The following is a 15,621-nucleotide window of genomic DNA, read 5'->3' on the forward strand; positions in this document are numbered from 1 at the left end:
ATTTGCTTATACTCCTCTTGTTTGATTTGCTGATTTTAAATACTGTCAACTCTATCTGTTCCATAATATGGCAATCCATGTCCTTACTCTGTGTCCCATCATTTTTCCTCCTTCTGGGCCTAATTTTTTTAAAGATTTTATTTATTTATTTGAGAGAGAGAGAGAATGAGAGAGAGAGAGCATGAGAGGGAAGAGGGTCAGAGGGAGAAGCAGCCTCCCCGTCCAGCAGGGGAGCCCGATGCGGGGCTCGATCCCAGGACCCTGGCATCATGACCTGAGCCGAAGGCAGCCGCTTAACCGACTGAGCCACCCAGGCGCCCCTGTGCCTAATTTTTGCCAGTTTTGTCACTTCCACATTTTCACTGTATATATTTATATTCTGTCCTGTTACCCTAATCCTTCCATTTATTTTCATTGGAAGTCTAAGGTAAAATACGATCACAATCAGTCCCTTCATTCTGGTCTTCCCAGTTATCTCCTAATTGACCAAGTTCATTGCCTCAGAGCTCCTCAAGATGGGGGCATGGCACCCATACCCCCACTTCCTGAATATGCACCCTGTGTGTGTATAGCTCTCGTGCCTGAGGGGCGGCTGGGCTGAACATAAACCCCGGGCCCCCTTTTCTCTCCTTGATGATCTTACACATGGTGCTTTACTGTCTTTGGGTATGAAATGTTGTGGAGAAACTGAAGCCACCTTGTCTTATTTCCTATTTTAAAGAACTTAATGTTTTGTAGGAGAAGAAAGTATGACTACCACAAAAATTCTTTAGCTCTAAAGTCCAATAACATATACTAGGGTATGTCTGAGGGTTGACCAATCTGGGTCGATTTTCCCTGACACCCAGTGGACCTTGTAGTATGTATACTCAGGTATTTTTCTGACAAGGCTGGTGACATTCCATTAAACTCTTCAATGTCTATTTGTTGTAGTTCATCGTTTTGGTTGTCTTTCTTAGAGACTCCAATTATGCAGGTGTTGGATCTCCTTTCCCTGACTCCTAGGTTTGTCATTTTCTCTTTACCGTTTTATACCTCTGGTTTTTTATTTCCATAGCATTTTGCAGACTTTCATCATTTCTGTCCTCTGTCCCCTTCCTGTGTTTTCCAAAGTGGCCATTCTGCCCTGCGCTTCTTCCATTTTCATGTGATCTTCTCCTTTCCTGAATACTACGAGTTCACAGTTCATCTCTTCTTATCTCATCATCCCTTGAGTTCTTCCATTTCTGCCTTGATTCTGACTGTCCCACCTCTGAAAAGCTCACAGCAAAGTATTTCATTTCATCTGCTCCTTGGCAAAATTTTTCTGGTGGGTATATATATCCTCTTCTGTTGGCTAAGTTTTGATTTACATTTTCTTTTTTTCATGGTACTTTTGAATTAATGCCCTGATAGTTTTTTTCATGGCATTTTTGAATTAATGCCCTGTCACTAAATGGGTTGGATTATCCTAGCTCTGTAACTTCCTTTGTTCCAACCACAGAGGCAGACTGCTTCCTGCAAATATGGCTCATCTATGTGATTCTCGTGTGGCTTTACCTTCTCCACTTCTCTGAACCAGACCAAGTCTGAGAAGCATTTGTCGCCAGCCTGAACCTGACTCCAAAGTTCCCATATCCACTGTTGTGAACGAGGCAGATCACTTCTATATTTCATGGTGAAACTCAACTTCAGGAACTATTTTTTAACTACTTATTGTGGAAGTTTCCAAGCACACACACAAAAGGAAAGGTAATAGATAATAAGCACCCATGTGCCTATAACCTGTCTTCAATAATTCTCAACATTCTTCTATTAGGAAGGATGGGGTTTTCTGAGATCAGCTACCACTATGACCTTTCATCATTTTCTCTTCATTTACTGCCGAGTGGCTTCTACCCAATCTTGGTTGCCTTTGGACAGCCCTTACATGTATTTTGGAGTCTGCGGGTTTTATTTGTTTCCAACTTTTACTGAAAATGGAGTTTGTGGGTTTGAATGATTTCCAGAAGAAAAGGGGAAATATGCTGACTTATGCAGCCATGTTCATACTGGAAGTCTCAATAAAATACTTTTTAAATTTCCAAGTGGTTGGCCTTTTTGTTTAAACTTTTGTTATTAATTTCTCATTTTATTGCATTTTAATCTGTCTTGTATGATTTCTGCTTTTCGTAATTTACTGCTAAACTAATATGTGATCAAATTTGGTAAATATTCTCTGAGCATTAGGAAAAATGTATTCTCTATTTTTTTTAATTATTTTTATTCTCTATTTTAAAGCTATTTTTGATGTAACTTAAAAAATATTTTACCTCGTTATTCAGACCTCTTATTTCCTTATTTATTTACTTTCTGCTTCATTGGCCTAGGAGAGAGGTGAATTAAAATCCCTACTGCAACTTTAATTTCTCTCATTTCTTGCTTTTATTTGGGTGAGGTATGAGTTTACATCTTCCTCCCATTTTTGCTTTAAATATTTCTAAGCTTTATTGTCCTGTACAGGACTATTTGGGCATTTTCTCATTGAGACATGTATCTTTTATTCATATAAAACATCCCATTTTGTTTCCTTTGCTTTTTACTTTAAATTATCTGTTTCTCTTTTATTGGCACTTGCCTTATTTTGTGTGCCAAAATATTTATTTTTTAGATATTCTACACTGTACTGTTTTAGACCTACCTCTTAAGGACAGTCTAATGAATTTTGAATTTTATATAGTCTAAAGGTCCTTATCACTCAATAGAGAAGCTTAATACATTTTCATTTTTTAGGAAAACAAGTATGTATTATTCTCTTCCTGTGGTGTTTTACTATGATTTCTGTTTTTTATGCTTTCTTGTTTGTATCATTTGTTTTTCTATGTTTTGCTACTGACACTGTGAGTTGTATATTTCCCCCAGGCTAGTAATTTCCAAATATGTTTTTTCCCTCTATCCATCGTGTTCTCCATTCTCTCCATAATGCTACAGGCTATTTTTCAAAAACTCATGGTGGTGGTGGTGGTTTTCTTCTATTTACTTATCCTTAAAGGACCAGTGTTCCTTCCAGGTCTGGTTTTTCCCCCAGAAACAGGTTGAATGCATCTTGTTTTGGACGGTCCATGTTCACTTGGACAATGTCAGAGATCTCCTCGGAGAGGTCAGGCTGGAAGGGCAGGATGCCAGTTCCATGTCCGGCATCTGAGGGAGCAGCAAGGAGGGGGGCCAGGGCCATGGGCCTCGCTGGCAGGAGTCCTCATTCTTGGTTTCTCTCATTTTCTGGCATAGCCACAGTACCACATGCCAGACCTAATGTGTCGGACCTTCTTCCTGGTACACAAATAGTTCAGTCTCTTTGCCCAACCTCACACACCCAACTGCAAGTCAACGAAGAACTTGCTGCCTAAGGAGGCCTGTGCCTTCGGGGCCACTGCTCTTCTTGTCTCTGCACATCCAGGCCTCCAGACACAACTCACCCAGAGGCCCCCAGTGCATCAGAGACAACTCTTAGCCACCTTGTAGAATCACCCTCCAGAGTGGCCACCCAGGGCTTTCAGCCAGCAGAATAACCCGAAAGCCCAGACCACCCACCACTCCCACTGGCCTCAAATCCCATTCAGCTGGTCCCCTTTGGGGTGCTCCTTGGGCCCCTCCCCTGCATCTAACAGCCTTTGCATACCTTCTCTAAGCAGGCTTGCCAGATAAAGCAAGGCAAAACACAGGACACCCACTCAAATTTGAATTTCAAATAAATAACAAACAATTTCATTAGGTAAGTCTCATGCAATATCTGAGGCCTAAGACATACTTATCTAACAATTACATAAGATACTTCTACTAAAATATTATTCCTTGTTTATCTGCAATTTGATACATCCTGAATGTATTTGGCAACCCTCTCCAGGGCCCTCTACAATTCCTTTGGGGTGTAACTTTGAGTCACCTCTGGTTATCTTTTTAAAAAGCAGTCTACTTTTAAAAAGCATAATTGTATTTGTGGAATTTCCTCAAAATACCAGAATTTGGCTGACTCATCCCTGGCTTTGTTTTTGTTTGTTTGGTTGGCTTTGGGGGGTTGGGGGGGTTTCTTTTCTTTTTTCACGGAAACAAAGCTTGCCATATTTTTATATTTGCCAGGCAATTTCTGTCCCAATTGTAGGGGTGAAGGAATCAGAGCTACATTCTCAAACTGACTTTCCTTTTTATTTTAACACAAATTTTTTATTATAGAAAAGTTCAAATAACTTTAAAAGAAACAAAATAGTATAACAAATCCCTAAGTACTACCTCCAAGCTTTAACAATTTTCAATATTTTGCAATTCTCATAATTTTTAATATTTTGAAAATCTATCAGAGGGTTACTCACGTCATCTATCTTCCTGTTTCTTCTTCTTTCCTTTCCTTCTTTTCTTTTTTAGCATTTTAAAACAACTCCCAGGCCAGGCATGATTTCACCCATAAATACTTCAGTATTTTTCAACATTCTTCCCAAAATACTTTCTTGGTTACCCCAGCCCACACTGACTTCTTGCTCTAAATCGGTGGGTGACCTTTCTCACCTCAGTTAGCTCATCAGGATTCATCAGCCCTCAGGCACCGAATGAGGAGATACGCACATATATTCAAAGGTGACATATGTGTACACGTTTTGTCTTCCTGTGGCACCCCCGCTGTCTTTCGTGTGTGCCCAGGGGCTGTTAGACCGAAGAGCACACTGTGGAAAGGCCTCACCTTTAGAGTGTCAAAGCCCTTCTCCAAGTACGAGCCGCACTTCTCCCTCTCCCCTGTGGAGGCGAAGAATTTGCTCCACCAGTCGATGAACTCCTCCTCCTGAGTGGGTAGAAAGAAAGAGATCACCTCAGAAACAGAACATGCCAAGCAAGATCCTTCCGGACCAGGCACCTAGCAAGGCCGATGGGCCGGCCTGGACTTCAGAGCTCTCCTGTTGGGTGAGTTCAAGGCAGCAGACAGCTGGAACTCCCCACAGCTCAGGGGCAGGCTGCGCAGACCAGACCAGAAGAAAGGTTTGAACACCTGCTTGACACTGAGAGGCAGAGGCTCCTCTGTATGAGGGGGTGTGCTAGGAGATCTCCCAAAATCTGCTCTGATACTATAAAGTCAACTGAATGTCTATCACTGAGTTTCTGGAAATGCTGGTGGCTCCCTTTAAACTAATGCTCAGTCCTTTGAGTTCGGGCTTATTAAGGGTGAGGAGCAGCTGGAACCAGGCCAAGGGTGCCTGAACAAACACAATGGGGAGAGCGTAGGATGAGGCTCTCAGAGTCTCCACCCATCCTGGTAGTGTGGCCCTAACACCCACTGTGTGGCCAGAATGTGATCCCCAGACACACAGCACAGAGCACGGGTCCCAGAGTAAGGCTGAGTCTACAGTCATTGTCGGACCAACTTACCAGGAGGTTCTTCAGCAGCTAGAGGAGAGGAAAATCCATTCAGATGGGTTAATATACAGTGTAGCAGAGCTTCCTGGCTTGTAACCACTCTAGAAAAAGCCAGCATAGAGCAAGGCCGACCCTAGCCCTAATATTTTAAGATCAATTTAAAGAAAAAGATGCCATGGGTGAATAAACATATGCAAGCATATATATCAAATGCATAACACAGAAAAATATATTTACACAGACATGCCCAAGAGAGATGTTTATACTACAATGCACATATACCCCACAAAAGCACACACACTAACACACAGGCACATATGTGCACACAGGTTGAAATGGTTAGACTGGAAACCAGTTTAGCTAATCCCTCTCTTCCCCAGCCCAGATACTTAGAGATTTGGGTTTATGATTCAGGCTCAGAGTCAGGCACAAATAGGCAACCAAACAGTATGTTCTGTCCAAAGAAATAACAGAAGCACGCTAGTTGTGGGAGACTTGTCACACTTCCCACAATCTTGAAAAACCAAGTAAATTAAAAGAAAAAAAAGGAATATGAAGACAGAGAATCTGAATAGTACCACTAACAATGTCAGTTAAGTAGACAAACATGTGCTCTAATGACAGAAAATACACCTTCTTTTCCAGCACCATTGGAACACTTAGAAAAAATTAAAAGCCACAAGCAAATCTCAATAAAGTCCAAGATAAACCCGTATCAGTCACATTCTCTGACCATAATGCAGTAAAACTAGAAACTAATGAGAAATTTAAGAATTAAAAAATCTCAACCTTTTAGAAATTTAAAGGCCCACTTTTTAAACCCTCCTGGGTCAAAGAGAAAACCAAACTAAAATCACAGATACTGAGCTGATACCAACAGTGAGAGGGCTCTGCTCCCAAATTTGTGGGTTAGAGCAAATCTGTCCTCAAAGAAAAAATCAGTCTCAAGTGCTCTTGCTTTTATACAAGAAGAATGAAAATAAATCTTCTGATAGCTCAAGAAATTAAAAAATAAAAAACAGGAAGACCAAAATTTGACAATGATAAGTAGAAATCAGTATATTAGAAAGGAGAAGTGTATTCTAAATGATAATTAAATCTCAGAGCAAACTTTCAAAAGACCAATGAAATAAACATTTATCAAATCTAATGTCTAGAAGCAGATACACCATTAGGAATGAGAAAGATCAAACAGAAAGATATTATGTGCTACGGTGAGCGCTGTGAATTGTGCAAGACTGTTGAATCACAGATCTGTACTTCTGAAACAAATAACGCAACATATTTTAAGAAAAAAGGAAAAGAAGAAGATAACAGGAGAGGAAGAAAAGGGGAGTATGTCAGAGGGGGAGACGAACCATGAGAGATGATGGACTCTGAAAAACAAACTGAGGGTTCTAGAGGGTAGGGGGGTGGGGGGATGGGTTAGCCTGGTGATGGGTATTGAGGAGGGCACGTTCTGCATGGAGCACTGGGTGTTATGAACAAACAATCAATCATGGAACACTGCATCAAAAACTAATGATGTAATATATGGTGATTAACATAACAATAAAAAAATTTGAAAAAAAAAAACAGAAAGATATTATGGGGAGAATGAAAATATTAAGAGATTGGGGCGTCTGGGTGGCTCAGTTGTTAAGCGTCTGCCTTTGGCTCAGGTCATGATCCCAGGGTCCTGGGATCGAGCCCCGCATCGGGCTCCCTGCTCGTCGGGAAGCCTGCTTCTCCCTCTCCCACTCCCCCTGCTTGTGTTCCCTCTCTCGCTATCTCTCTCTCTGTCAAATAAATAAATAAAATCTTTAAAAAAAAAAAAAGAAAATATTAAGAGATTTATTACCACCAAATCAGTGACAAAACGGAAAATGTAGATGAAGCGGGAAATCTTCTAGAAGAGTACAAATTCCCAAAATTGATTCCAAAGTAATAGAAAACATAAAGAGATCACTAACCCTAAAAGTGAAAGAGTTCTCGAAGAAAATACCTCCAAAACAGACATCAGTCAAGATGGTTCCTTTGGAACAAAGTTCTATCAGTCTTTCAAAGAATAAACCATTCTTTACTACACACACACACACACACACACACACACACACACACACACACACACACTAATCCCATTCCTGAATAGAGACATTAAGATACTAATAGATTACAGCAGTAGATGTGCCATGGTCCAGCTGGATTATTCCAGAATGCAGGAGTGGTTCACCATACTGATTAAGGACAGAAAACCCACATGATCATCCATAACAGAAATCTGAAAATTATTGCTCACTGGCCGGCCACCTGCTTTTGTAATTTAAATACAGTCTGTGGTGGCTTCTCAGCTACAACAGCAGAGTTGAGTAATTGAGGCAGAGACCTTAGGTCCCCCAAACCTAATATATTTACTCTCTGGCCCTTTTTTAAAAAGATTGATTGATTGATTGATTGATTGAAGGGTTGGGGAGACACCAGGACTCTATCTCATGACCCTGAGATCACAACCTGAGCCAAAAACCAAGAGTCCGATGCTTTTGTACATAGGGCTGCCTCTGCCAATAATTTTCATGTGATGTGGATATAAAAAGGCAATAAATCAGGGTGGTTGGGAGCTACGACTTGGGAGCCAGACTAGCAGAGTTCAAATCCTGCCCCTCCTAGCTGTGTGACTGTGGATAACTACCTAACCTCACTGTGCCTTAATAATCTATAAAATGAACAAATAATAGTACCAATTTGATAGAATTATGGTGAGAAATAAATGAGTCAATAGGTATAAAGAGCTTAGAACAGTGCCTAGCACATAAGTGCAGTGTCAGTATTTACTGATATCAGTGATCATGGTATTGTTGTTTTTTTGATATGGACCAGGTTAGCTTCTTGGCCAAGGGCTGGCTCTCTCACAAACTGCCAGTGGTTGCATAGCTGGCCATAGTCTTTTCCAGAAGGCCATTTGGCTGCATGTTTCCTCAGCCTTAAAAGTGTTCAACATAGTACTAGAAGTCCTAGCAACAGCAATCAGACAACCAAAAGAAATAAAAGGTATTCAAATTGGCAAAGAAGAAGTCAAACTCCCTCTTTTCGCAGATGACATGATACTTTATGTGGAAAACCCAAAAGACTCCACTCCCAAATTACTAGAACTCATACAGCAATTCAGTAATGTGGCAGGATACAAACTCAACGCACAGAAATCAGTTGCTTTCTTATACACTAACAACGCAACTATAGAAAGAGAAATTAGAGAAACAATTCCATTTACAATAGCACCAAAAACCATAAGATACCTCAGAATAAACCTAACCAAAGAGGTAAAGGATCTATACTCTAGGAACTACAGAACACTCATGAAAGAAATTGAAGAAGACACAAAAAGATGGAAAAATATTCCATGCTCATGGATCAAAAGAATAAACATTGTTAAAATGTCTATGCTACCCAGAGCAATCTATACCTTCAATGACATCCCAATCAAAATTCCAATGACATTTTTCAAAGTGCTGGAACAAACCATCCTAAAATTTGTATGGAATCAGAAAAGACCCCGAATCACCAAGGAAATGTTAAAAAAGAAAAACAAAGCTGGGGGCATCACGTTGCCCGATTTCAAGCTATATGACAAAGCTGTGATCACCAAGACAGCATGGTACTGGCACAAAAACAGACATATAGACCAATGGAACAGAATAGAGAACCCAGATATGGACCCTCAACTCTATGGTCAAATAATCTTTGACAAAGCAGGAAAAAACATGCAATGGAAAAAAGACAGCCTCTTCAATAAATGGTGCTGGGAAAACTGGACAGCCACATGCAGAAGAATGAAACTTGACCATTCTCTAACAACCATACATAAAGATAAACTCAAAATGGATGAAAGACCTCAGTGTGAGACAGGAATCCATCAAAATCCTAGAGGAGAACATAGGCAGTGACCTCTTTGACATCGGCCACAGCAACTTCTTTCAAGATACATCTCCAAAAGCTAGTGAGACAAAAGCAAAAATGAACTTTTGGGACTTCATCAAGATAAAAAGCTTCTGCACAGCAAATGAAACAGTCAACAAAACAAAGAGGCAACCCACAGAATGGGAGAAGATATTTGCAAATGACACTACAGATAAAGGGCTGGTATCCAAGATCTATAAAGAACTTCTCAAACTCAACACCCAAAAAACAAATAAGTCAAAAAGTGGGCAGAAGATATGAAAAGACACTTCTCTGAAGAAGACATACAAATGGCTAACAGACATATGAAAAAATGTTCATCATCATTAGCCATCAGGAAAATTCAAATCAAAACCACATTGAGATACCACCTTACACCAGTTAGAATGGCAAAAATGGACAGGGAAAGAAACAACAAATGTTGGAGAGGTTGTGGAGAAAGGGGAACCCTCTTACACTGTTGGTAGGAATGCAAGTTGGTACAACCACTTTGGAAAACAGTGTGGAGTTTCCTCAAAAAGTTAAAAATAGAGCTACCCTATGACTCAGCAATTGCACTCCTGGGTATTTATCCCAAAGACACAGATGCAGTGAAAAGAAGGGCCATATGCACCCCAATGTTCATAGCAGCAATGTCTGCAATAGCCAAACTGTGGAAAGAGCTGAGATGCCCTTCAACAGACGAATGGATAAAGAAGATGTGGTCCATACATACAATGGAATATTACTCAGCCATCAGAAAGGATGAATACCCAACTTTTACATCAACATGGATGGGACTGGAGGAGATTATGCTAAATGAAATAAGTCCAGCAGAGAAAGTCAATTATCATATGGTTTCACTTATTTGTGGAACATAAAGAATAGCATGGAGGACACTAGGAGAAGGAAGGGAAAAATGAAGGGGGGGAAATCAGAGGGAGAGATGAACCATGAGAGACTATGGACTCTGAGAAACAAACAGGGTTTTAGAGGGGAGGGGGGAAGGGGGATGGGTTAGCCTGGTGATGGGTATTAAGGAGGGCATGTACTGCATGGAGCACTGGGTGTTATACGAAAACAATGGATCGTGGATCACCACATCAAAAACTAATGATGTATTGTATGGTGACTAACATAACATAATAAAATTTTTTAAAAAAGTGTACGTACACTTTGACCCATCAACCTGTCCTAGAAATCTATCTAAAGAAAGTAATTGTAGATATGCATAAAGATTTAACTTCATTTATAATAGTGAAAAATTGGAAACAACTTAAGTATCCAACAATAATGAACTGTTTGGGTAAACTGAACATCCACATGATTAAGTTATGCAACATAAGAAATGACACAATTGAAAAAGATTTATTGACACGGAAAGCTATTCACAACTGATGAGATTAATAAAAGGTTACTAGATGAATAGTGTGATTTCATTTTAAGTAAAAGGACCAAACCCCACATGTTCACAGCAATTACCTCCAAATGACAGCATTATAAATGTTTTGTTTATTCCTTTTATTTTTGTGCTTCACTCAAAATTTTCTAATTTTTCTTGATGTGCATGTTTTCCTTACATAATTTTAAAAATTAAAGATTTTTAAAATAAAGGACAATCGCAGGATGCTTCGAAGAAAAACATCACCAGGAAAATGAAAAGATAATTCACAGAACAGGAGAAAATATTTACAAATGATATATCTGAAAAGGGATTTGTAACCAGAATACATGGAGAACTCACACAACTCAATAATAAAAAGACAAATAACCCAACCAAAAAGGAGCAGTGCATTTAAACAGACATTCCTCTAAAGAAGATCAACAAATGGATAATAAGCACAGGAAAAGGTGCTCGTCGTTAGCCAACAGGGAAATGCAAATCAAAACCACTGTGAGAAAACACCACATACCCACCAGGATGGCTATCATGAAAAGTCTGATAATAACAAGTGTTGGTGAAGACACAGAGAAACTGGAACGTTACTGATGAGAACATAAAAGCGTACAGTCATTTTGGAAAACAATCTGGCCGTTCTTCAAAAGGTTCAACAGAGAGTTATCATGTGACCCAGCAATTCTACTCCTAGTTATATAACCAAGAGAAATGAAAACTTACATCTATACCAAAACTTGTGCAGGAATGTTCAGAGCAGCATCATTCATAACAGCCAAGGCATAGAATCCAAATGTCCATCAACTGATGAATGGATAAAGAAAATGTGATATATCCATGCATTTGGCAATAAAAGTGAAGAATTGATGCACATTACAACATGGATGAACCTTGAAAACAGTAGCTGAGTGAAAGAAGTCAATCACAAAAGACCACATATTATATGATTCCATTTATATGAAAAGTCCAGAATAGGCAGCTCTGCGACCAAAAGTGAATGAATGGTTGCCCAGGAACTGGCAGGTGACTGCTCTTGGTACAGAGTCTCTTTGGAGTGATAAAAATGTTCGAAAATTGATTATGGTGATGGCTGCACAACTCTGTTAATATGCTAAAGAACACTGAATTGTTCACAAAATAGGAACTTGTATTATGTGGGTTATCTCAATAGAGCTGTTAAAATAAAAAAGAACAAGTGATCAATACAAGTTTATGACCTCTAAAAGCAGGAATCTCAAGTATGTATTCTAAGGAAATAAGAGTTAATTTTTTTTTCATAAGAATAATCGAATGGTCACCAAAAAAACCTAAATCTTAGCATACCCAATTTTCCTTGAGAACCTCTCTCAGCTGTAATTTCCTCATCCCTCAAAGTTCCAGGCAGGGTCCAGTGACTGTTGAGGAGCACAGGTGGTGGGTGGCCTTCCTAACTCCAGGTTACACCAGCTGGCCTGCCGCTCAGTGGCTCCTGTCCCCCTCTTCTTCCTGCATCCCTCAGGCTAACGTCTTCTAATTCCACCCCTTGGCAGACACGATACGTGCAGCAGAATCATAATTTGTATATTAACTAGTTTATTTTTTGCCTCTACATTCCTCTGCTTATCCCTTTGATCTTCCCTGCTTCTACTCCCTTGCCCCTCTCTGGAAACTGTCATACTTCCAGCCAAACCAACCTGGTTTTAACTCTACTGCACATCCTCCCTACACAACCAGATGTGGCCAGAGGTGAAGAGCAAAGGAGTTGCTGTTCTCACTCCAAGTTCACATCACAGCCTCAAGTGGCTCCCAGTGCTGTCCATCCACCCCACCTCAATTTCCCAGTCCTCCCATCTCTTAACACCACCATCCTGCACCTTCTGCTTTCTCCCCAGACCTCCGCCACCTCCTCCCTCTGCTCACTCTTGGCCAGTGACCCCGCTTCCTCCTTCTCTTGGAAAGCAGAAGCAATCAGAAGAGACCTTCCGCAAGCACTCACCAGCACCTGCACCACATCCTGCCTTCCCTCCTGTCACCAGGCGTGCTCGGCTTGCACCTGACCCAAGGCCAACCCCTGCACTCGTGCCCTAGGTCCCGTGTCCCTGGATTATTCAAGGACACCACTCCATGATCCTCCTCACCCTCGCCCAGGCCATCCGACACGCATCTCTACTGGGTCACTCCACCGGCATTCAAACAGGTGACACTAGTACCCTGTCACTTAAAGAAAACTCTCTTTCTCCTTTGGCTCCCAGCTCATTCCTTTCTCCCCTTTACAGAAAAACTTCTACAAAGAGTTAGCTACACTTGCATCTAATTCTTGTTTTTCCATTGTCTCTGTTCAACCAAAGCTTGTCAAGATCACCAGTGACTTCAACAATCAATCTAGCAGCAGTATGTGATATGGGCAGTTGCTCCTCTCTCCTTGAAACATCCCCCTTGCCTTACAGAGGAGCAGGGTGACATCCTCCCCCATCACTGGCCACCCCTTCTCCACCTCTGCTGATTCCTCCTGGTCACTCACCCTTTGGTCATCTGAGTGCCCCAGGGCTCTGGGCTCAGACCTCTTTTCTTCTTCATCCACTCTCACTCCCCGGAGTTCTCCTTGAGACTTACATCTTTAAATGGCACCAATGCTGATGAATCCCATGCTGAGCTCTCTCCAGCCTGGATGACTCCTCTGGACTCCAGCCCCCCATTTCACATCTCCCACTGGACATTTAGTAAGCATCCCAAATGTACTATGTCCAGAATCCAACTCCTGACCATCCTCCACCCACCTGCTCCTTCCAGTCTCCCTCGTGTAAGTAAATGGTAATGCTTTTCTTCCAGATGCTCAATCCCAAAACCCCGCAGTCACCTTTGAGTCCTTTCCTCATGCCCCACGTTCAGCCCATCGGCAAATCTTGCCGGTGCCACCTTCAGTACATATTCAGAATCAGACAACTTCTCCCAAATCACTACCCCCCTGTTCCCCATCACCTGGAATATTGCACCAGTCTCCCAACTGGCCTCCCTGCTTTCAACCTTGCCCCCAAATCTATCCTCAACACAACGGCCCCACAGGATGGAGCACGCCAGCCCTTGGTGCAATCCCTCCAGTGATTTGCCAACTCAACTCAGAATAAAGCTAAAGCCTCTTGTGATGTGGTCCCCTCACCTCCCTGATCTCATGCCCTTTGTCTTTCCTCCTCATTCTCATCAGCCACAATGGCCTGCTTGGTCCTTGAGCACTTCCAGCACCCCCATGCTGTTGCCAGGAGCTCTATTCCTCCCGTAGACCCGCAGGTCACTTCTTCCAATTTTAGTATATGTGCTGCCGAAGCGAGCACGACCCGTAGGTCACTTCTTAACCTCCTTCTAGTCTTGACTCAAATGCAATCTGCTTTACCCCTCTTTCTTCGCCAGATTTTAAATCATGCCTCCCCCAGCAAATCTTATCCCCTCTTCCTTGCTTTTTCTCCCTAGCAATTATCACCATCTGACATGCCATGTATTTTACTTAGGTATTTGTTTGTTGTGTCTCTTTCCCCATGAGGGCAGAGATCTCTATCTTTTTTAATAGTCTATCCCCAGTACTTTGAACACTGCCTGGCACATATTTGGAGTTCAGTAAGTATTCGATGGATATATAAATGCCTAAACCGTGGGGATGAAGGGGGATATTTGGCTTTTAAATTTCCAAAGGCAGATATCATTGCTATCTAAAAAAATAGGTTTAAGAGGATGTTTTGTCCAGCCAGTTTTCCCACTCTTCCAGAGGAGATGAAAGTGTAGAGGGGGAGAGGAAGAAAGAACTAGAGCTTTGTGATGGTTTTGATGAGGCACACCCACACCCTGGCCCCCAGGTTAGCTCCAAAGTTTATATGGAAAAGACCCCTCCATAGCTCTGGGGATCTAGTAAACAGTGGCCCAGAAGTTGCCAGAGGAATGGGGACATGGGGCACTTGGCAGAGATGGCTGCATGGGTATCATGGGAGAGAGAGCCATGGAGCCTTCTGCATTTCCTATAGACCCCAGAGTGTCATGAAAGAGTGGCCAAATTGTGCCATGTTTCCCAGAAGTGCTTGAAAATTAGTCGAGAGAGAGCCAGGGGACCTGAAAGAGTTTTGTGGCTGAGATAACAAGCTATTGTCTATGTGGTCCATGGGCCCAGAAATCAGCAGGCCTACAGACAAAGAGCAGACACATACTGGTGACCAGGGGTCTCTGCCTATGGAGGTCATGACATTCTGGAAGCCCAGCCCAGAATTTAGCTAGCCTCCCAGGGGTAAGGACAAGGAGGAAAAGCCCAAAAGTGACTCAGCTTAAACCTGAACTACTGAAGGATACCAGGGCTTTTCTGCCATCAGGAAAAATATGAGCTCGAAAAGGAGATTAAGTTGAATTACAGGAAAATAAAGTTATGTTTTTAACACACTCACAGATGTGACTTGAAAATACCATTCCTGCTAGTTTACTAATTTGGCTTCTGATAGAGTTATTTCAAGCCCACTTCTTCCTTCTCTTCCTCAGGAAGTCCAAGAATAAGTTAGCACACCCAGAAGAATGAGCCCCACAGAAACAGGACAGCCCTTCCAGTCTTAACCCTGGTGTGTCAAAGCCAGCACCACCACCCCCACACCCCCGATGTCAGTGGAATCCCATCATCCAAAACTCTAGAAGAGTTATGGTCATATGTTCTCAAATTCCAAGTGTGCTCTTGACCTCATTTTGCAATAGCCAAGCATCTAGTCTTGGAACATAGCAAAGAGGAGAAACAAGCAAAAGGCTTGTTTGCTAAGTATCATCTCAGGCTTTAGCAAGAAGTCTGGCCATTAAAACTTTATATCCCCCTGCCCAAAGTTCAAGGCCCCTCATCGTTCAGCCAGCCAAGCAAGTAAGTCTGATCAAGGCACGGACTGGCAGCCTCTCCAATTTCAGCTAATAGCCAGCCTTCAGTTCCTGAGCAACCAGAGCCATGTAACAAAGACATGCTT

At 41.7% G+C, this 15,621-nt stretch overlaps 1 protein-coding gene across 23 annotated transcripts in view; it reads right to left on the reverse strand.

Moving 5' to 3' along the window:
- Positions 1–15,621, reverse strand: part of DYSF (dysferlin) — a 205,960-nt gene that overhangs the window by 28,404 nt on the left and 161,935 nt on the right. For all 23 annotated transcript variants that reach the window (XM_073897539.1, XM_025868432.2, XM_073897544.1 and 20 more), the window contains one exon: positions 4,691–4,789. In XM_073897539.1, the coding sequence (XP_073753640.1) occupies positions 4,691–4,789 (99 nt within the window). The remainder of the gene's footprint in view (positions 1–4,690; positions 4,790–15,621) is intronic.

Source organism: Callorhinus ursinus, unplaced genomic scaffold (assembly GCF_003265705.2).
Source record: "Callorhinus ursinus isolate GAN/ISIS: 27379988/994484 unplaced genomic scaffold, GSC_fseal_2.0 scaffold10, whole genome shotgun sequence".
In the NCBI taxonomy this organism is placed as follows: domain Eukaryota; kingdom Metazoa; phylum Chordata; class Mammalia; order Carnivora; family Otariidae; genus Callorhinus; species Callorhinus ursinus.